Raw genomic sequence first — 18991 nt, forward strand, 5'->3', positions numbered from 1 at the left:
TACCTAAAAGCATATTAAAAGTGAATAAATAGCTATTTTGGTTTCTGCAATTTTAAATAAGTTACTTCAACTTTCTATCTTAAAAAATTTCAAAAATCTGTTTAATATTTCCTGTAGTAAAACATTTCAATATAATGTAAAGTATATATCGATTTTCTTAAGAACATTTTATTTTTTTTATAAAAGCAATCTGAAAAAATAATTACAAAAAGATTTTAAAATAGCCAGATTTCTAGATAAACGATTTTTTTAATAACTTTCTAGCTTTTACAATCACAAAATCACTTTAAATATGTTCACCCTTTTTATTTTTTCTACAAAGTATATATCGATTTTCTCAAGTTAATTTTAGTTTACTAAAAAAGCAATCTGAAAAGTAGTTGAAACAATAATAGCTAGACTCACATATACTTTAAAGATTAAAATTAGAAGCTCAGCAGCTCCATATTTATTATTATTCTTAATTGCAACTTGTGAATTTGAATGCGTGTCTATTTTGTTGTCCTCTCAATGAAAGTATACAAGTCTTAAAATAACAAAAGGACATTTTAAGAAATACATATTCTGTTGGATAGGTTTGCGTGTACATATGTTTTTAATTCCCAGTATCGATGCCCAGATGTCCAGTAATGGTGTGCGTGTGTGTGTGTGTGTGTGCCCTCAAATGAGGGCCAGCCTAATATTCGACTGGATTATCGAATGTATCTACCATTTTCACATTATTGTCATCATCGACATGTTTAACATCATCAGCATCTTCGTCATCATCCTCATCATCATCATCATCAACCAGATGATCATTTTCATCATCATCATCATCATAGGGAAATTCCTCCATGGGAATATCGATTTCATCGACAATTTTGATAATCTTTTGAAGCACTTGATTATTGCCATTGTCCTGACTATTATTATTACTATTCTCCTCACAGATCATTCGCACCTCTCGCAACTTGGATATATACAAGTCGCGCTCCTGCTCGGTCTTTTCTGTATTGTATTGTTTGCTCCTTAGGCTCAATGGATTATTGGTAACATGTTTGCGAAATGTTGAACCATCGCTAACGAATGTGCGTGTGCGTATCTGATGATCGGCAAATACAGGCATAGGTCGGGGATTCACCAAATTATGTGACGGTGGTGGTGGTCTGTACACATTTTGCACTACCACACTGGCACCGAAGCCCATCGGCGCCCGATCACGGGCCTCAAATGCATTATAGGGCTTGCCATTGTAATTGGCTTTGAAAAACTTACGGAACCATTGTAGAAACTCGAAATTATCCTGAAAACGTCCCTTGATCAAACGCTCAATGGGTATTTCCTTTTCGACCTGATTCTTCTGAAAGCTCGCCTGCAAAAGCTTAAAGTTATGCACAAATTCGTGCTCCTGATTGGCACGAAACTTGATTCGCTTCAAGGACACCGAGTTGGGGAAAAGCATGTCCATAAACTGACAATAAGCTGCACCTACGATAAATCGATTGTCAAGTCTATCGATAGCAATGCGAGATATCGTTATATTCAACTCACCAGTGCAGAGTTCCTCAATCTTTTTGAACTGTGCTTGCAATTGTGTATTGACCCAGGTCAGCATCTCATGGCGCGACCAATTTTGCGAAGATACATTTGTCGAGTGCACATTAACAGCCATTTTACCAATATTTATATGCGTTAATATTATTATTTTGAACCTAGTACTTATGGATTTTACGTGATGTGCACAAAATGTACAAAGAAAAGAAGTATTTTTTCAAATTTCTGGAAAGCCTGTGACACTATATTTTGACTGAGATAAATCTATACAAACGTACGACACGAAATCATACGCTTTATATTATTAAAGCATACGCTTACTTTGATTTGAAAAAAAAAAACACAGATAGAAATTCAGAGCCATGCAAATCGATCTTTAACCACTTTAAGTGAGGCGCACATGTGTGAGTGCTGGTTCCGTTATTTCCTTGAGTTTGCCAACAACAACAACAAAATCTGATTTATCTACAATTAATATTAAATACATCCTGAATAGGCTATGAAATGTTTTGTCTCGCTCTGACCGCACACAATTTCAGATTATCGTATTTCCCTATCGCTGACATTAAATTATCGCTGCCTTAATTATTTTTTATTTGTCGCTACCTTGCATTATTGTATCATTAAGCAGCCAAGTCTACACAAGCTTTTTAAGGAGAGTTTGCTGCGCTTTACTATCGGAATCCTTTGTAGACACAGACATGATACAATAATATAAGGTAGCGACACCTCAAAGATTGCCCTCAACTTTTGCTGTATTATATTGTTCAGTTTGCAGTATGCAATGTTTTGTCTCTGATTATCGTATTTTCCTTTCGCTGTCATTGTGCTAATATTATCGCTACCTTAGTTATTATATCATGCAGCAGCCAAGTCTACGCAAGCTTTTTGAGGAGAGTTTGCTGTGCTTTTCTAAGGGAATCCTTTGTAGACACTGACACACATACACACACACACATAGACACACGCGTTTTACACAAAATGTATACAAATGTTTCACATTTAAAAAAAATGGTTTTATTTCGTATTCCTTTTGTTTTCATTTAGGAGAATTCTTAACGCACACTAGAAGAGTTGTTAACAACCAGGGATGGTGTATGGTGTTTTTATGCCTTGACAGCAAATTTGCGTTGTGGGAAGATGGAACGCTTGCGGATTTCCTTGAGCGTCTTGCGGTTGGCGTCGCGCGGCGACAGAGCCTTGCGCATGGCGCGTGTGCGTTTCTTGCGCAGATCCAGAGGCTTGTACTTCTTGTTCTTGAACACCTTGCGCAGATTCTCCTTCTGCTTCTGGTGCATCACAATGTAGACGCGAGCGATGGCCTTGCGCACAACGCGGCTATAAGACAAATGATAAATAACAACAATTCCATTTTCTGTAATTCTGTAATTTAATAACTTACATCTTGGACAGCTTGGAGGGTGCTCCGCCGGTCACTTTGGCCACACGCAAGTTGAGCAGCTCATTCTTGAGCTCATCCAATTGCTTGGTGAGCTCCCGCTTGTCCTTGGTTCTCAGTTCGGAGCACTTAACCTTCACCTAATAATTCGCATAAAAACACAAGAAAAAAAAGTATTACAACAAATTTGTTTTCATTGCATTTACACCAAAAATAATTATTCACACACAACATTTACACATTTCGTTTAATGTTTCATATAATTCTTTTTTATTTTATATACGGATGTGTTTTATTTTTTCAGAATTAAAATTCACAGAAACTCGGCACCAACCATTTTTCTCGCTGGTCACGTCAAAAAAGAAAGAGCTAGGGCCGTACAACACAACTAGGGATACAGCATGAAAACAAACGCTGATTTTGACAGTTGCGACGCTTTACAACACTATCGATAATATTTTTCTGCACATTTTGCAGCACGTTTAAGAAAATATCCAAAACTGCTAACGGCGCGCTATTTAAACAATATATATATTTTTTTAAATTTATTTTTAACAATAATTTGGTAAAACTTTTTTCTGAATGCAGAAGGCTTACCGTGCCTCAGAAGAGCTGCTGTGTTACTATGCTAAATGATTTTTAAAAATCGACAATAATTTTAACAAATATACTGCAAAAGTTTTCCAAATTCTAGCTTTAAAATAATAGACATGGCAAAAGTTGATCAATTTTTGAAAATTGAATGAATATAAAAATATGGGACATGACTTTATATTAAAACAGGTTGGCAGCACATTTGTAAATCAGCTGTGCCGTTTCGGTCTCTGCCGCTGATAAAAAATTTGTCTAGCTCATTATTTTTTTTGGCTACTTATGCAGTTTTAGTTGCTTTCGAGCCAGAGAGAGATATATTTTCCTCTAAAAAGTTGGCAGCGCTGCGAGGAGTGCTCTTAAGAGGTCAGAAATTGACAGTATGGCAACTCCAGCAAATCCAACCAACACACAAGCAATTCCGCAATTTGTTTAAACTAAATCGTTAATGAACTTACTGTAAAAAACAAAGAGCAACAAATAAACCAACAAGCAATATCAGAACATGGCTGACAGAGCTATAAAGCTGCTTATAATCGGAGAAAGTGGCGTTGGCAAATCCAGGTAAGTTCTTGGCACACTCCAATTGCGTACTATTCATACATATATGCACACATACATATATGTAAACAAATACGTAAATAGAGATTTGGACCTGGAAATTGTTAGTCATATGTGTATATGACTACTGCGTATTTCAACAGAGTCTCTTAAGCTTACAAGCATTTTATTGACAAGTGTTTTCTTTTTGCTGTTGCTTTTAGCCTGGTACGTCGCTTTGTTGAGAACAAATTTGATGACAATCATGACGTCACAATCGGAATGGACTTTAAGACAGCGGTGATGAATGTGGATGGTATTGACTACAAAGTCGCATTGTGGGACACAGCTGGAGCCGAACGGTTTCGCAGTCTAACGCCGAGTTTCTATCGCAAGGCATTAGGTGCTATACTTGTGTACGATATAACAGATCGTGATTCTCTGGTCAAACTGGAGGCATGGCTGGCCGAGGTGGACAGCTTCAGTGACAATCCAAACATTGCCATTATTGTGGTGGGCAATAAAATCGATAAGGAGCGTGTTGTGGATCGTGAGGAGGGACGCAAATTTGCACGCAAACATCGGGCACTATTTATCGAAACATCGGCCAAGTGTGATCAGTTTGTCAGCGATGCATTCAGGGATATTGTGGAAAAGGTTCGCTAATCATTTTGGTTAAAGTTTATCTGCCTGGGCCAAGTCCAAATCACAAAAAAAACCCCCCAAATAGAGACCGATTTATCATGAACTTAGACAAAAAAAAAAAAGGATAGGGGACTCAACTAGTTTCTTTTTTTTAATCTTTGAAGTTTACATACAAAATTGCGTATTTTTGTTGATGTTTTGTGGAACTTGTAACTTTTTTTTTTGATTTGGTGTTGGCCCAGCACAATAGACATTTACCATCATTTCTTGACTAATTTCAACTAATTTGTCAAATTGATTTATATATTTTACAATTTTAGATTGTTTCCTCGGAATATTTTGGCAATGGCAGCACTGCAAATGGCATGACCATAGACAATACTCAGGATGTGGATTCGGCGCCATCAACGTGTTATTGTTGATCGAGATCGTTATGGCTTTTCGATAGTTTCGATAACTGATTTTTGTCAAATTTCTAGTGTGTATTTATTTAAACGTTTCTAAATATCATTAGCATCATGAAAAAAGTCGTCTACTCTCAATATGCTTTCTTACATATCCCATTAACCAAAAAAAACAACTGCTTCGACATTTGTAACGGGAAACATAATGCCCGCTTCGGTTTGGTAAGCAACACGACAAAAATGTTTAATGTACCTTAATTGTAAATATATAATTTATGCCCATACAAGAATTTAACATATTTAGGGTATTCCTGCAACAGCTTCTGTTGATACTTAAATAAAAACTAAATCTGTTTCAGGCATACCCTTAATCTTTCTCATTATTTATATTCTCACAGTAAGCGAAAGAGATGCAGCAACTGTTGCTATCCCTTACAAAGTAAAAAGTCAAGCGTTAAAATTGGTTTTTGTAGATTTTCATTTAATTATTTATTATGAAGACATTACTGCTTTCAAGTCATGATCTCTTTCCGTTAAATTTCATACAAAAAAAATTAGTTATACATTCAATTATAAATTTTGTTTTGTAAGCGCGAAAGAGAGAAAAGAAAAACAAGTGGAAATTGGAAATGTACATGGAGCACACGAGTACAGTTAATTCATTGTTTTTTTTTTTTTTTGTTCTTATTGTGAATTTTGGTGCTGATTGTGAGTGTGTATTTACATTATCGATGCATTTTTGTTTGAATTTATCGTAATCGCTAAAAAAAACACAAAGTGATTGATTTTTGAAGGGACACAATTGCTGGCATAAAACGCCCTATTATGTACACTTTAATCATATAGTGTTGTTTTGATAAATTTTGTTTTTGTTTTTTTTAAATAGAGTCTAGGCATTACAAATGTAACTTAAAGTATAGCAACGTCTCTGCCAAGGCCACAATGATCGATCGATAACTTGGCTAGTTGGTCACTGGTTACCTGGCCCATCTCTATTTGCCAGCGATGCCACTCTTTTTAGCATCCAGTTCATAGATAAGCAGGCGCCACATTTTCACCACAAACACCTCAGCCTCCTCATCCAGCACCTATCGATAAATGATGTCATGTTAATTGTAATGTAGTTAATCGTTTTTGTGCAGGGACTGTAACAGTTATAATTTTTAAACTAAAAATTATGAAATAACAATTATTTGCTGATTTTTATAAAAAAGTGAAGAAAAATAACTATTAATTTCAATATTTATTTGAAAAACTAAAAATAATTATTAATTTCAATTTTTAATTTAAAAATTAAAAATAATTATTAATTTCATTTTTTATTATGAAAAACAAAAATAAAAATGATTTGTCAATTTCTATTATAAAAATGGAATAAAATTGAATGTAAATATCCTTTGAGCCAAGTGGCGAATTTCCAATATCAAAAAATATTTATAATGTGTGACTCAATACTTTTCATATAATATGATTGAACGACCTTAAAGTACATATATTAAGGATGTTTAAGGTATTGATATTTAAACGGGATTTCTATTCTTAAATTTTTATAATAGAAATTGACAAATAATTTTTATTTTAGATTTTTATAATAAAAATTGAAATTAATTATTATTTTTAATTTGTATGATAAAAAATTGAAATTAATTATTATTTTAAATTTTTTATAATAATAATCTAAAATAATATTTATTATTCAATTTTTTTTATAAAAATGTTTAAGTTGTCAATTTTTGTAAATTCATAACTATTATTTGCAGTCCCTGGTTTTTAGAACTTGGCATAACGGAATTAAAGTAATTTACCATTTGCACATCGTCCAGTATGCTTTGAGGCGGACTGCCGGCCAATACTTTGGAGCATATAAAGTCGACTAAGGTTGGCTCCGGTTCACCGATATATTCAATGATTTTCTTATTGATCCATGGACGTATTTTGCGTTCCATTAGACCGCTGTCAATCTCGTTGCGGTCAAGTTTATAATTAAATAGCTCCTCCTTTTGTGTGGGTATCCTGTCAATAATGCTTTTTATATGGCGGCGTTTTTCATCATGCACCTTTGCACCATTCTCATCCTTTTTGGTGTTTGTCGCCGCAGCATCTGCGCTGCCCGCAGATGCAGCTGCATCATTCTTACCGTGGTGTTTGTTATTGTTGCTACTGTTGTTGTTGTTGCTACTGTTGCTGTTGCTGCTGCTGCCAGCGCCATGTTTGCCGCCATGTTGGTTGCTGCTGCTGTTCCCCTGCTTGCTCCCGCTGCCATTTCCACTGCCCATTGAACCGGATGACGTTGAGCCGGAACCATTTCCGCTTCCGCCTCCGCTTCCACTGGCATTCGCGATCTTTTGGCTAACGGCAGCGGCAGCAGCGGTCGCCGCTGACACAGCTGAACTTTGACGCTCCGCAACCGTCTGAGCTGCACTCACCGATGTGGTGCTGTTGCTTAAATTGTCATCATAATCTGTTCAAAACAAAATACAACAGAAAAGTTAAGCAAATTTTGCAAAAAATAAATAAATATATCAGGAAAATTAAATAATGATTATTTTGTTCTTTTTTTTTCAAATAAAAAAATCATTCACTTCTAGTAACTGTAAATAAACGTGAAATACACCAATGCAATTTTAAAATGATCTTAAGATTTATTAGATTTTTATTATAATCATTATTTTTGAGCAAAAAAATAAAACTCATAGAATAATGATTAATTCTTGACGTCAGTGCTAACACCTACATCTCAGACACTATAAGAGCTAGAGACACCAATTTTGTTATGTAGATTTCTCTATATTGGAAGATCAAGTAATTTTTTTTTTTTTTTTTGAATCGGACCAATTTATCATATAGCTGCCATAGGAAAGGTCGGTTGAATTCAAGTTTTAGTATGAAATCCTTGTTTGTCTTTTGAGACATCTTTCCAAACTCAGAATATTCATTTAAATTGGTCTTATACATCCTAACCGAAGTTGGTTCAAGTCGATCGACTATATCATCGGCCGAAAATTAAGTTTTAGTATGAAAAACAATTTTGTTCTTTGAAATATCTGAACCAAACTACTGCATATACAACTGAGTTGGTTTTTTATGTATTCTGTATCCGGTTTAGTATATCATATTGCTGTCAAAGGAACAATTACTCAAGAATTAAAGTGCCTGGACTTTACGTATTCTACAGTCGAGTAAACTAAATATTTTTTAGTTTTTAGCAGACTTAGCTATTGCTATAATAAGTACAGGGTTTTCGAAAGTCGAGTATGCTCGACTGTAGCACCGCGAGTGAAGCGAGCAACTGACGGAGCCCTCTAGTTTACTGCTAAGCTTGTAAGCTGCAGCGTTCTCAATCTCTCTCTCTCTCTCTCTCGTGTAACAAGCACTCTCAGCTGTTCAAGGAGTTTTAGTAAAAACTCTAAAAGCGCAGTACTGTTGTCCTGCTCTAACTGATGGTTTTTGCTAATGCTGGGAATGGGGGATTTGGGGAACTTTACTTACCTAGCGGCACAAGTTTGCGCTTCTTAGGATTGATATTCTCATCGTTGTCGTCGTCGTTCACAAAGACGCCAGTTGCCTCGATTTTCTTCTTCTTGAGATTGTTGCCCAGTGTGAGGGAGATGAGGGGCATGCTCATGGGCGGCGTGGCGGAGGCAGCAGCGAAGGCAGAGGCAGAAGCAGAGGAGGCAGCACCCAAATGATCATTATTGTGGTTGTCCATCATCATCATGGCATTCATTGTGGGTGTGTGAATGTTGGACAGTGAATCTCTTGATTCGCTATTCTGCCTGCTAACGCTATCAGCGGACTGATTGTTGTTGTTGCTTATGTTGTTGTTGTTGCTGTTCTTGAGATGCGAATAACCGCTGGCATTGGACGCCGTATCCGCCATCGAGGCGCGATCATCGTTTGTCGATAACGAATCCTCGGACGGTGGCGCCTTATTATGCGAACCCGTTGCACCGGCTACAATATCCAGGGTATCATACGAGTCGCTCATTTGATGCTTGCGACGATCCTGTTGCTGTTGTTGTTGTTGTTGCTGGTGTGTGGACTGCATTTCAAGTTCGCGTCGCTGCGCCTCCTGATTCACATTGATCAGAATCCTGGGCTCGTAGAGCTTCTCGATTTCGCGTCGTGCCTTTTCAAATTCTTGTGAGGGATTCTCAAATTCACCACTAAAGATTTTATTCTTCAGTTCGGCCAATTCGTCGGCTTCCTTTTCGCGATCCTTGGAATCGGCGTCCGCTTCCCGGACACGCTCCGCCAAACGTTGTTGCAGCTCCCGACCTCGGTAGTACAGGGCATCATCACGTTCATCATCGTAATCCTCAACGAATTCCTTCAGCCGTTTGGCGTCCTTTTCACGCTCCTCCTGGCGCATCATCTCCTTCAGGCGATACTGCAAGTTACAAATGTAAATATTAATAAATCGATCAGTTAATCGATAAGTCTGCCTTTCTTTCTCTCTCTATCTCTTTCCCTCCCTCACACTAAAGCAATGTCATTCATTTTTAATGAAATGATAATAATCGATAATTATTATTAAGGCATTACAAAAAAAATACAAAGAATATAATTTTAGAAATCCAAAATAAGGAAGAAAAAAATAGGAATCATAAATTAGGAATTTCAAAACAGAAAAATATTTAGAGTCTAAAAGAAGGAAGACAAAAATTAGGTAAACAAAATTAAAAATTGGAAAGACCAAAATAGAAATATGAATTCGTTCGCCGGTTGTAATCATCCCGTTATAGTCAAATTTCTTAACTAAATAACGAAAGAGCTAAATATGAACAAAATCTTAAACCTATTCAAGTACACGCCGTAGAAAGGCCCGAATAAAAAAAAAGCAATTAAAATACGAAAGGTAGACAACAAAATTTTATGTCTTTTTGCTAATAGGAATAAGTTCAAAAGCAAAAATCAATAATATTATATTAAACATCGCGCGATTTTTAATAAAATGCACGTATTTTTGACTTGGACTTTTCTAATTATTGTCTTCCAAATTTTTTATTTCCTTATTTTGGTCTTACCATTTTTTTATATTTTTCTAACTTTTGTATTCCTAATCTTTTCTTGGCTGTTTTTTTTCCTGATGGTGCAATGGAACTTTTTTTTTAAGATTGGCACTTTTTTTGGTTTTAACAAGATTTTCTTTAAACTATTAAGAATGTAATTTAGATTTAAATATTTTCGATCCAGCTATAAAAATGTATTATACTAAAATTCCCAACACATTTTTAATATCGCAGAAAAGAGTACGTGAACTTTGAACTAAATCGAAGGTACTATGTTTTTTTTTTTTCTCAAAACTACTTGCAATTTTAATATTTTTTATTTAATAGATTTTTTTAAATAAAAGTTGTTAAAAAATTTTGTTTTGCAAATAATTTGGTTTGTTGATAAAAATTGCTTAGATTTCATGAAATTGGCTCTCTTTTAGTGAAATTGGATCTTTTTTGACCATTTATAATTTATCTAGTGGAAGCCGTGATTCTGAGTAATATTTATCGACATCAGTTCAGATCAGTTAATCGATAAATGCAATTGTTTATGCTACAACAACTTCAGCATAAGCGAATGTCCACTTGGAAACTCTCCACGCTTTTCTCTCTCTCTCTCTCTCTCACACACTTCAGTTGACAGCTATTTACCTTTTCATTCTCCTTGGACTTGCGTTTCTCGCGTATCTCCCAATTGGTGAGTCGCTCCTGGTAGGCGGCCTCCTTTTCACGTGCCTTCTTCTCCGCCTTCTTGCGCTCCCGCATCTCCTCCTCCATTTCCTTCTCACGGCGTGCATCTCGCATCGGTTTAATGGACTTTTCATCGCGTTCCCGTTCCCGCTCCCGATCCCTGTCACGTTCACGCATCTCCATGCGTTCCCGTTCCCGTTCACGCTCCCGTTCGCGTTCCCGCTCACGTTCACGGTCACGCTCACGTTCGCGTTCACGTTCGCGTTCCCGTTCACGTTCCTTGTCGCGTAGCTCACGCATTTCACGTTCCCGCAGCTCACGCATTTCACGCTCTCGCTCCCGTTCACGTTCACGCTCGCGATCACGATCCCGTTCCCGCTCCTTGGTGCGTGACTTGGAGCGACGTCGTCGGCTGTCCTTGGCATCTGTGCCGCCGCTGCCTCCACCTGCACCTCCGCCTCCGCCACGATCCTTGTGATCCTTGCGCACTGGAGACACATCTATGGTGACAATGGACTCTTTGCGACTGCGACTGCTTGACTCCTTGCTGCTCGTTGGCTCCTTGTTGTCATTGATCTCCACAATTTCCTCCACTTCGTTGCTGTTGACGGCGTTGTTGGCATTGGATTTTCCTCCTCCTCCTCCGCTGCCTCCTCCACCGCCACCGCCGCTGCCTCCTCCTCCGCCGCCGCTGCTGCTGTTGCTGGTTTTCCGTTCGCTTTCCCGCTGCTTTTTACGCTCGCGATCACGTTCGCGTTCCTTCTCCTTCTCCTTGGTGGCCAACTGTTTCTCCTTTTCCTTCTCCTTCTCCAGCTCCTTGCGATGCTCATCGGCCTCGGCACGTTTACGAAATTTACCAATCTCACTGCTTATCAGATTACGTTTCTCCTCCTCGAGTGCATTATCGTTTAACGATTTAATCTTCAGGTCATCCTCGCCACGACGCGTCTTCTTGTTGCGATTGGTGCTGCTGCTGCCGCCGTAGATGTCGCCACGATTGCTTCCATCAAAGCCATCAAATTCGTGCTTGTGCTCCTCAAGCAGATCATGCATCTGGCTGGTCGCATACTCATCCTCAGTCTTCTCATCCATGGCATTGTGTCCAGCCTCGCCATTCTTGCACTCCTTCTCCTTGTAATCCTCGATCAGCACTTTGTTCTTGGCATCCACCTTGGCCAAGAGCGTCTTGCCATCAATCTCCAGTTCGCTCAGCAGACGCACAGCGCGCATCGCCGCAATGGGGCCACTGAAATTAATAATTTTCAAATATTAATTAATTATTGACAACAGAATTCAGCAACTAACTACAAGTTAATCCATTAACTAATTATATAGATAACAGAATTTTACAACTAACTACAAGTTAATTCAATAATAAATATAGACAACAGATTTCAACAATTAACTACAAGTTAATTCAATAATTAATAATATAAATAACAGAATTTAACAAATAATTAAGAGTAAATTAAATTATTAATTAAGATAACAGAATACAATAATTGACTACAAGTAAATTTAATAATAAATAATATAGATAACAGTATTCAACACTAAACTTCAAGTAAATTCAATTATTAGTCATATAGATATCAAAATTGAACAATTAATTACAAATATATGCAACAATGCATTATATAAATAACAATTCTACAATTAATGATGCATATTAATGTACAAATGATATCAATAACAATTCAACAATTAATTATATACAACAGTTCTGCAATTATTTACATATAACAATTACAGATAATTCAACAATTAATTATATATAATAAATTCAATAATTTTTTATAGATAGCATGGTAACAAATAATTATATGCAACAATTGTGCTATTATTTATATATAAAAATCTAGCAATTACATATGAAAAAAGAACAATTAATTATATATAACAATTCAAGAATTATTTATATATAAAAATTTAACAATTTTATATTACCATTCAGTTAATTTTTGTATACAAAAATATAATATTTACATATAATAATTCAATAATTAATTGTATACAAAAGTTTACCAATTGAAGAGTTCAGTAAATTTTTACATATAACAACTTAGCAATTATTTATATATAACAATTTGACAATTATATATATCAATTCTACAATTATTTACATATAACAATTGAACAATTACATATGATAATTCAACAACTAATTATATATAACAATTGAAGAATTAAATATACGTATTTGAGTAACAATTAATTAACAATTATCGAATTACATTTTGCATATTAACGTAGCAATTGATTATATACAACAAATCAGCAATTGATAATATATAATAATATAACAATTATATATAACAATTGTTTACAACTAATAATATATAGCAATTTACCAATTAATTATACATATTAATGTAACAATTAATTATATGCACTAATTCAGCAATTATAACAATGCAACAGACAACTATGGACAACAAATGAATGGTCAATTATATATAACAACTAGTTTAAAGGCAATAATTTAAATTCAATGGACCCTTTTGTAGCTCTTAAGGTCCGGGTCTAATCAAAGGTAGATGCTTACTCGAATTCACAGAATCCGAATGTGGAGACGCGTTTCCAGTTAATGACAACACCGCAGGTGGCCAAGATGCGCTTAAGCAGCGATTCCGGAACACGTTCGCTGATATTACCCACGAATACGGTGATTACAGGTCCCCGGAATTGAGGCTGTGGCTCCGGCGGTCGATGATAAACTGTGGGCTGTGAGCTGATCGTGGCCGAGTTGCGGTAACTGCGTGGCGGGGGATTGCCCATCTGCTGCATCAGCTAAATGGCATAAATAAAAACATATAACAATAATAAATATAGATATTGACTTGTTTGGAAACTATTTCGAGTACTTACATGCGGCGGTGGTATCGACGGTGGCATCGATGCATTCATGTATGGCGGCATCGGTGCACGCGGTGGATATGACATTTTTGTTGTTGTTCCCTTTTATATATATATATATTTTTGTTGTTTTGCCTTGCTAAATACTAGTATGTTGTATATTTGTTGTTGGCGTGCGTGCAAATTAAAGCCGACACACACACATACACATGGGCACATGCACAGTCTCTCACACACACACAAAGCACGCACACACGGTTATTAGTGTGAATGTGAATCGTGTACGATATTTGTGGTCTAAATAATGTATATACGATCGCGTCTCTTTTAAACAGAGCGTGCGCGTTTAAGCACACCACATTCGTATTAACTTGGCCGTCTCTTAATTTGTGCTTAAAATGCGATTTTTAACATACATATGCAATTAAAAACTACACGGAAAAAAGGTTGCTATTCTCAAATTTTCACCACTGCGACCGCTGCTACATAGAGATGAGAAAGCGCTGTCCTTATCGTACAACGTGCGATAACATTTTCAATGCAGTCATTATTTGAATATCGATACATCGTGAGTTGTCACTTGCACGATACTTGCAAGTGCTGGAAAATGCAGGAGATATAAACAGCTGACTATTGCCAAACACTTTCCCCATAATATTATAAAATATATTATAATATATAAAATACCCATAGAAAATCATATCATTATTTGGACGAAATTTAAATAAGCACACACGTTGCTTAAACCAATGGTGGCAGCTTACCACTAGGAAGAGCAAGTACTAATTGTGTATGCTCTAGGAGCGATACATTTGAGTTTGTTTTGATTTGAAACCTAAGCAACATTTAATTATACAATGCGGCTGGGAGGCGCGCTCCGTTGCCGCAGCGTGATGAGGCAACAATATGTGCCACAGCACAAGCCAGCGCTGGAGGATGATATAAAGCGCTTAGAGGATTTTCTGCTATCAAAACCAAATATTTTGGTACTGACTGGCGCTGGCATCTCAACAGAATCAGGTGAATATACAGTGAGTCAATTAATTGTTTTGACAAAGAGAACTGCTTTATTAATTTATCTTTTATTATTAAATATATAAAACGCTATGACCTGACTGACTGACTGGTATTTGACACAACATAGCTAAGACAAAGTTATCGTGATATAAGACGGCGTTTTGGAAAATTCGAGCTGCAAGTGCGTTACATTTCATCGGTACATGGTAACCCAAATTCGTAATTTACGGTCAACTCTAAGTTGTTATCACCATGAAACCATAGTTCTTAATTCAATTCCTAGTAGAATCAAAGGACCAATTGTCCTTAAAACATAATTTTAAACTAAAACACACAAAATTGTTCAACTCAAAAATCGGGGACTAGGAATTGATTTTAGGATTGAGCGTAAATTACGAATTTGGGTTACCATGTACCGATGGAATCCAATAGATTACGACTTGGTTTACAATTTCTCAATAGAAATCGATGCATTTTATGAATACCCTTTTGTTTGCAGGCATACCCGACTATCGGTCCGCCGGCGTTGGCCTCTATGCCCGCACCAACCACAAGCCCATCCAGCACATGGAGTTTCTTAAGTCCATCAATGTGAGGAAGCGTTATTGGGCCCGCAACTTTGTCGGTTGGCCCAATTTCTCGAGCACTCAGCCAAATGCCACACATCATGCACTGGCTCGATTTGAGCGGGAGGCACGGGTTCAATCGGTGGTCACACAGAACGTGGATCGACTGCATACGAAAGCCGGCTCCAAGGGAGTCATTGAACTGCATGGCAGCGGTTATGTGGTCAAGTGCTTGAAGTGCGATTATCGCATTGATCGTCATGAGTTCCAAAGCATACTCAGCTCATTGAATCCGGCGTTTAAGGATGCTCCGGACATGATACGACCCGATGGTGATGTGGAAATCCCATTAGAATATATTGACAATTTTGTAATACCCACTTGTCCGAGCTGTGGCGGTGATCTCAAGCCGGAAATTGTCTTTTTTGGCGATAATGTGCCCAGACAGCGACTGGACACGATTGCTGGCATGGTCTACAATAGCGATGGCCTTCTCGTTCTCGGCTCCAGTCTCCTCGTCTTCTCCGGCTATCGCATTGTGCTGCAGACCAGAGATCTGAAGCTACCAGTGGCAATCGTCAACATTGGAGAGACGCGTGCCGATCACTTGGCGGACATCAAGATCTCGGCCAAGTGCGGCGATGTGATACCCAAGCTCTTTGACTACAGAAACAAGGCGCAGTCATCTTAGCTATTAGAATTTTTAAAAATTATTAAATAAAATATTTGTTGATTTTATTCATAAAAAGAATTTTCACACGTTTTCTTACTTACGAACTTCATAAAATTTGAATGTAGAATGAATTTAGAGGTCAAGCCATGATGAAAATGACATCTCTTTTAGAAATCGGTCCAACTTTGATGAAGTTATGACAGTTTGAAATTGGCCCGACGTTGGATCTAGCAACTTTTCAAGTCAAAATATTTGTTCAATTTTCCATGAATTTTTACAAAAAAATGAAAGGTCCCAGAATCAAGTTTAAAGTGTTGTTTTATGCTAATTACTATATGAGGAGTTGATTAAAAGTGAAAACTTGAGATTTAAAATTTTCAAATTTCGAAATTTTAAAGGGGGGACCCTTAGCATCGAAATCAATGTCTAGTAGAATCTAAAGAATATTTTTTTTTTTAGAATTTAATAAAATTTGAATGCAGAACTAATTTGATATCTGAATCATGATCAAAATGACATTCCGCTTGAAAATCGGTATAGTTTTGCCAAATTTATGACAGTTTGAAGTTGGTCAGTCTTTGGATCTAGCAACTTTACAAGTCAAAATATTTGTTCAATTTTCCATGAATTTTTACAAAAAAATGAAAGGTCACAGAATCAAGTTTAAAGTGTTGTTTCATACTAATTTAGATATAAGGAGTAAAAGTAAAAACTTAAGATTTATAATTTAAAATTTTCGAAATTTCAAAGGGGGGAAATCAATATCTAGAAGAATAAGAATATTTTTTTTTTAGAATTTAGTAAAATTTGAATGCAGAACTAATTTGATAGCCGAATCATGATCAAAATGACATTCTCAAATAAAATAAAATAATTTGAACACTGATTTTTTTATTTGGAACCAAAAGTTTTAAAATAAAAATTTATTTTCAATCAATTCAATTGTTAACATTCAATATAACAGTCAATTTAAACAAATCCAATCATCCGATTCGGTAGCCTTCAGCTCAATTTAATTGTCGATTCTTATCATAAACATAAACAATCATAAATGCATTAAAAACAAGGAGGCTACAGTCGATCACCTATATACCAAGTTTGAAGTCTCTAGCTCTTATGTTGATCCTGATCAAGAATATATAATTTTGAAGGTCTGCCCCTTCTGCCTGTTACATATAAACAAATTATACCCTTTTTTGACCAATTTCAATGGGCTCAGGGTATAAAAATATATAGTAATATTCAATACATTTTGTTGAGGTGTCTACAGTGTACGTTGTCTCGACTGAATTGGTATGTTCTTATGAGGGTTACAAATGGGCAGCTAATTGATCGACTTCGTCGTAAATGCCGCGATTTGAATCGCGACAATAAACATCCTCTACGGTAGCCTTCAGCTGTAGGAGCGCCTCCTCGGACTTATCCTGAATGCGTTCATCGTCCAGGGCGAAGCGTAGTGTGCATTGTCCGATGAGGGGTTCCGGTTCCTGCTCCTTATACTCGTAGACCACCAAATAGAAGTGTCCCTCGAAGGTACCGGATTTACAAAGCAACAGCGGTGGCGTTAATGTTTCCAGGATATCCAAAGGTTGCGTATCCGGCAGCTCAATCACGGAATCGGCAGCGTTAGCGGGTACGCTGGACCCAGATGAGGGTACCACAGTTATATTGCTTGTGGATGCACTATCCTCATCCGACTGTGCCGGAGAATCATCATCATCCTGTTGTAGTGAGCTATCCGATGATTTTTTGTGTATATAAAATGAGGCATCAATGTGTTCATCATCAACTCCTTTCCAGTTGGACTTGTTCGGACTATTCTGCTGTTGTTGCTGCAACTTAAGCTCCACCTCCGTGCAGAATTGGCACTTGAATTCGAGCTTGGTTTTGGGCAATTTCATTGTGCCCACCAGACACTTTAAATGTGATCCCGTGGCGGCACACAATTTGCACAGCTTTATAGTCCAGGTATTACGATTAAAATCCCGTCCACTGGGACACAGACAGACACCCTGATCGCAGCGCATACGACGATTGTGGAGTTCGCTGTACGCATTCGCTTGTCGCTCCCAGCTTGCATCACGATCGGGCACAAATACCGACTGCAGCTTGATGGTATCATGGAACTTTTTGTCCCGGCACCAGAGACACCTCAAATAGTAGCCGGAGGCAATGGCATAGCGACGCATGCAGATCCTATGAGCAAATCCCTGTCTGCAACAGTCCCCATATGTCACTTGTGAGATCGTAAAAAACTCAATATCATGAAAGCAAATGTCGCATTGCTTAATCGCCGGCGGATTGGCCAACAGCTGACGCTGATAGTCATCGTGCGGTGCACAGTCCTCACAGTAGCTAGGGAATTCATCGGTGAAATGACTGATGCATTGGTTCTCCGCGGCGCAGCCCACATGAAATACAATGCGACATTTGCAACAAAAAACACTGGCGCCTTTTTGATTGCAATATTTGCAAATGCGCTGTTGTGCTGCTGTTGCCTCCTGGCGTATGTCGCGCAGCAGAAAACCGAGAATGCCACTGGAGTCGCCGCCGCGTTGTGGCAAATTTGTTGAAAGCAACTGCAATTGCCAAAAAATATCTAACAAAATTCTTATACTCATAATAGTCACAAATACTTACCAGGCAATAGTAGTGCACGGTAACATTCTGTTTGGTCATCCAATCCCCGAATATCAAAATATCCTCCTCATCTTCATATTTATCAGTTATATTACAAATAGCACACTGGCGCATTGTTTTTAAGTAAAATATTTTTATAGTTCAATAACTGCTGTTTGTGCCGCCAACTTATCGATAACTGTAGCGCCAGACTGTTGTGTATTTTTCAACACTGCTTGTCACACTAACAGCACGATGATTAGTGTTGCCTTAAATAACTCGATAGCTTAGATAATATCGCTTTCAATGATTCAAATTGCTGAATGAACAAAACAGTATTTTGATACAACACAAATTTATTCATTTAATCTCCAACAACATCAATACACTCAAATAAGCAAATCAAATGTATATTAAGTACTTGTTATAAATAAATTATGAACTTATGATGGCAGCTC

General features: G+C 37.1%; 6 protein-coding genes across 7 annotated transcripts; 2 read left to right on the forward strand and 4 right to left on the reverse strand.

The window, feature by feature from the left end:
- Window positions 1–408: 408 nt before the first annotated feature.
- Window positions 409–2507, reverse strand: LOC117793388 (microtubule-associated protein RP/EB family member 1-like). Of its 2 annotated transcripts, none has more exons than XM_034633699.1 (2): window positions 1534–2507; window positions 409–1464 (listed from the first exon to the last, which is right to left on the reverse strand). In XM_034633699.1, exons 1-2 carry the CDS (start codon window positions 1652–1654, stop codon window positions 677–679), a joined length of 909 nt encoding a protein of 302 aa, XP_034489590.1. In that variant the 5' UTR covers window positions 1655–2507; the 3' UTR covers window positions 409–676. The 2 variants fall into 2 exon arrangements, with proteins under 2 accessions (XP_034489590.1, XP_034489589.1); XM_034633698.1 differs by having other exon boundaries at window positions 409–1470; window positions 1534–2064.
- A 23-nt stretch (window positions 2508–2530) lies between these two features.
- On the reverse strand, window positions 2531–3369 carry LOC117793393 (60S ribosomal protein L35). Its single transcript, XM_034633704.1, has 3 exons — window positions 3270–3369; window positions 2939–3075; window positions 2531–2874 (listed from the first exon to the last, which is right to left on the reverse strand). Exons 1-3 carry the CDS (start codon window positions 3270–3272, stop codon window positions 2643–2645), a joined length of 372 nt encoding a protein of 123 aa, XP_034489595.1. The 5' UTR covers window positions 3273–3369; the 3' UTR covers window positions 2531–2642.
- Window positions 3370–3906: 537 nt separating this feature from the next.
- On the forward strand, window positions 3907–5405 carry LOC117793392 (ras-related protein Rab-18). Its single transcript, XM_034633703.1, has 3 exons — window positions 3907–4090; window positions 4291–4723; window positions 5032–5405. Exons 1-3 carry the CDS (start codon window positions 4032–4034, stop codon window positions 5131–5133), a joined length of 594 nt encoding a protein of 197 aa, XP_034489594.1. The 5' UTR covers window positions 3907–4031; the 3' UTR covers window positions 5134–5405.
- Window positions 5406–5579: 174 nt separating this feature from the next.
- On the reverse strand, window positions 5580–14139 carry LOC117793380 (RNA-binding protein 25). The gene is made up of 6 exons (XM_034633688.1): window positions 13671–14139; window positions 13348–13592; window positions 10764–12048; window positions 8605–9505; window positions 6921–7576; window positions 5580–6203 (listed from the first exon to the last, which is right to left on the reverse strand). Exons 1-6 carry the CDS (start codon window positions 13743–13745, stop codon window positions 6108–6110), a joined length of 3258 nt encoding a protein of 1085 aa, XP_034489579.1. The 5' UTR covers window positions 13746–14139; the 3' UTR covers window positions 5580–6107.
- Window positions 14140–14390: 251 nt separating this feature from the next.
- On the forward strand, window positions 14391–15992 carry LOC117793387 (NAD-dependent protein deacylase Sirt4). Its single transcript, XM_034633697.1, has 2 exons — window positions 14391–14678; window positions 15175–15992. Exons 1-2 carry the CDS (start codon window positions 14516–14518, stop codon window positions 15930–15932), a joined length of 921 nt encoding a protein of 306 aa, XP_034489588.1. The 5' UTR covers window positions 14391–14515; the 3' UTR covers window positions 15933–15992.
- A 1085-nt stretch (window positions 15993–17077) lies between these two features.
- LOC117793385 (PHD finger protein 7-like) lies at window positions 17078–18696 on the reverse strand. Its single transcript, XM_034633694.1, has 2 exons — window positions 18555–18696; window positions 17078–18493 (listed from the first exon to the last, which is right to left on the reverse strand). Exons 1-2 carry the CDS (start codon window positions 18666–18668, stop codon window positions 17225–17227), a joined length of 1383 nt encoding a protein of 460 aa, XP_034489585.1. The 5' UTR covers window positions 18669–18696; the 3' UTR covers window positions 17078–17224.
- Between the last annotated feature and the right edge of the window lie 295 nt (window positions 18697–18991).

This window comes from Drosophila innubila, chromosome X, assembly GCF_004354385.1.
Source record: "Drosophila innubila isolate TH190305 chromosome X, UK_Dinn_1.0, whole genome shotgun sequence".
Lineage (NCBI taxonomy): Eukaryota > Metazoa > Arthropoda > Insecta > Diptera > Drosophilidae > Drosophila > Drosophila innubila.

Coding starts and splice junctions, on each gene's coding strand:
- LOC117793388 (XM_034633698.1), bottom strand. CDS start 1,654: ATGGCTGTTAATGTGCACTCGACAAATGTATCTTCGCAAAATTGGTCG. Junction 1,471..1,533: donor GATTGAGGAACTCTGCACTG/GTGAGTTGAATA, acceptor GATTTATCGTAG/GTGCAGCTTATTGTCAGTTT.
- LOC117793393 (XM_034633704.1), bottom strand. Junction 2,875..2,938: donor CCCTCCAAGCTGTCCAAGAT/GTAAGTTATTAA, acceptor TTTGTCTTATAG/CCGCGTTGTGCGCAAGGCCA.
- LOC117793392 (XM_034633703.1), top strand. CDS start 4,032: ATGGCTGACAGAGCTATAAAGCTGCTTATAATCGGAGAAAGTGGCGTT. Junction 4,091..4,290: donor AGTGGCGTTGGCAAATCCAG/GTAAGTTCTTGG, acceptor TGTTGCTTTTAG/CCTGGTACGTCGCTTTGTTG. Junction 4,724..5,031: donor TCAGGGATATTGTGGAAAAG/GTTCGCTAATCA, acceptor TTACAATTTTAG/ATTGTTTCCTCGGAATATTT.
- LOC117793380 (XM_034633688.1), bottom strand. CDS start 13,745: ATGTCATATCCACCGCGTGCACCGATGCCGCCATACATGAATGCATCG. Junction 13,593..13,670: donor CGTCGATACCACCGCCGCAT/GTAAGTACTCGA, acceptor TATGCCATTTAG/CTGATGCAGCAGATGGGCAA. Junction 9,506..10,763: donor AGTCCAAGGAGAATGAAAAG/GTAAATAGCTGT, acceptor TGTAACTTGCAG/TATCGCCTGAAGGAGATGAT.
- LOC117793387 (XM_034633697.1), top strand. CDS start 14,516: ATGCGGCTGGGAGGCGCGCTCCGTTGCCGCAGCGTGATGAGGCAACAA. Junction 14,679..15,174: donor TGGCATCTCAACAGAATCAG/GTGAATATACAG, acceptor TTTTGTTTGCAG/GCATACCCGACTATCGGTCC.
- LOC117793385 (XM_034633694.1), bottom strand. CDS start 18,668: ATGCGCCAGTGTGCTATTTGTAATATAACTGATAAATATGAAGATGAG. Junction 18,494..18,554: donor CCGTGCACTACTATTGCCTG/GTAAGTATTTGT, acceptor TGGCAATTGCAG/TTGCTTTCAACAAATTTGCC.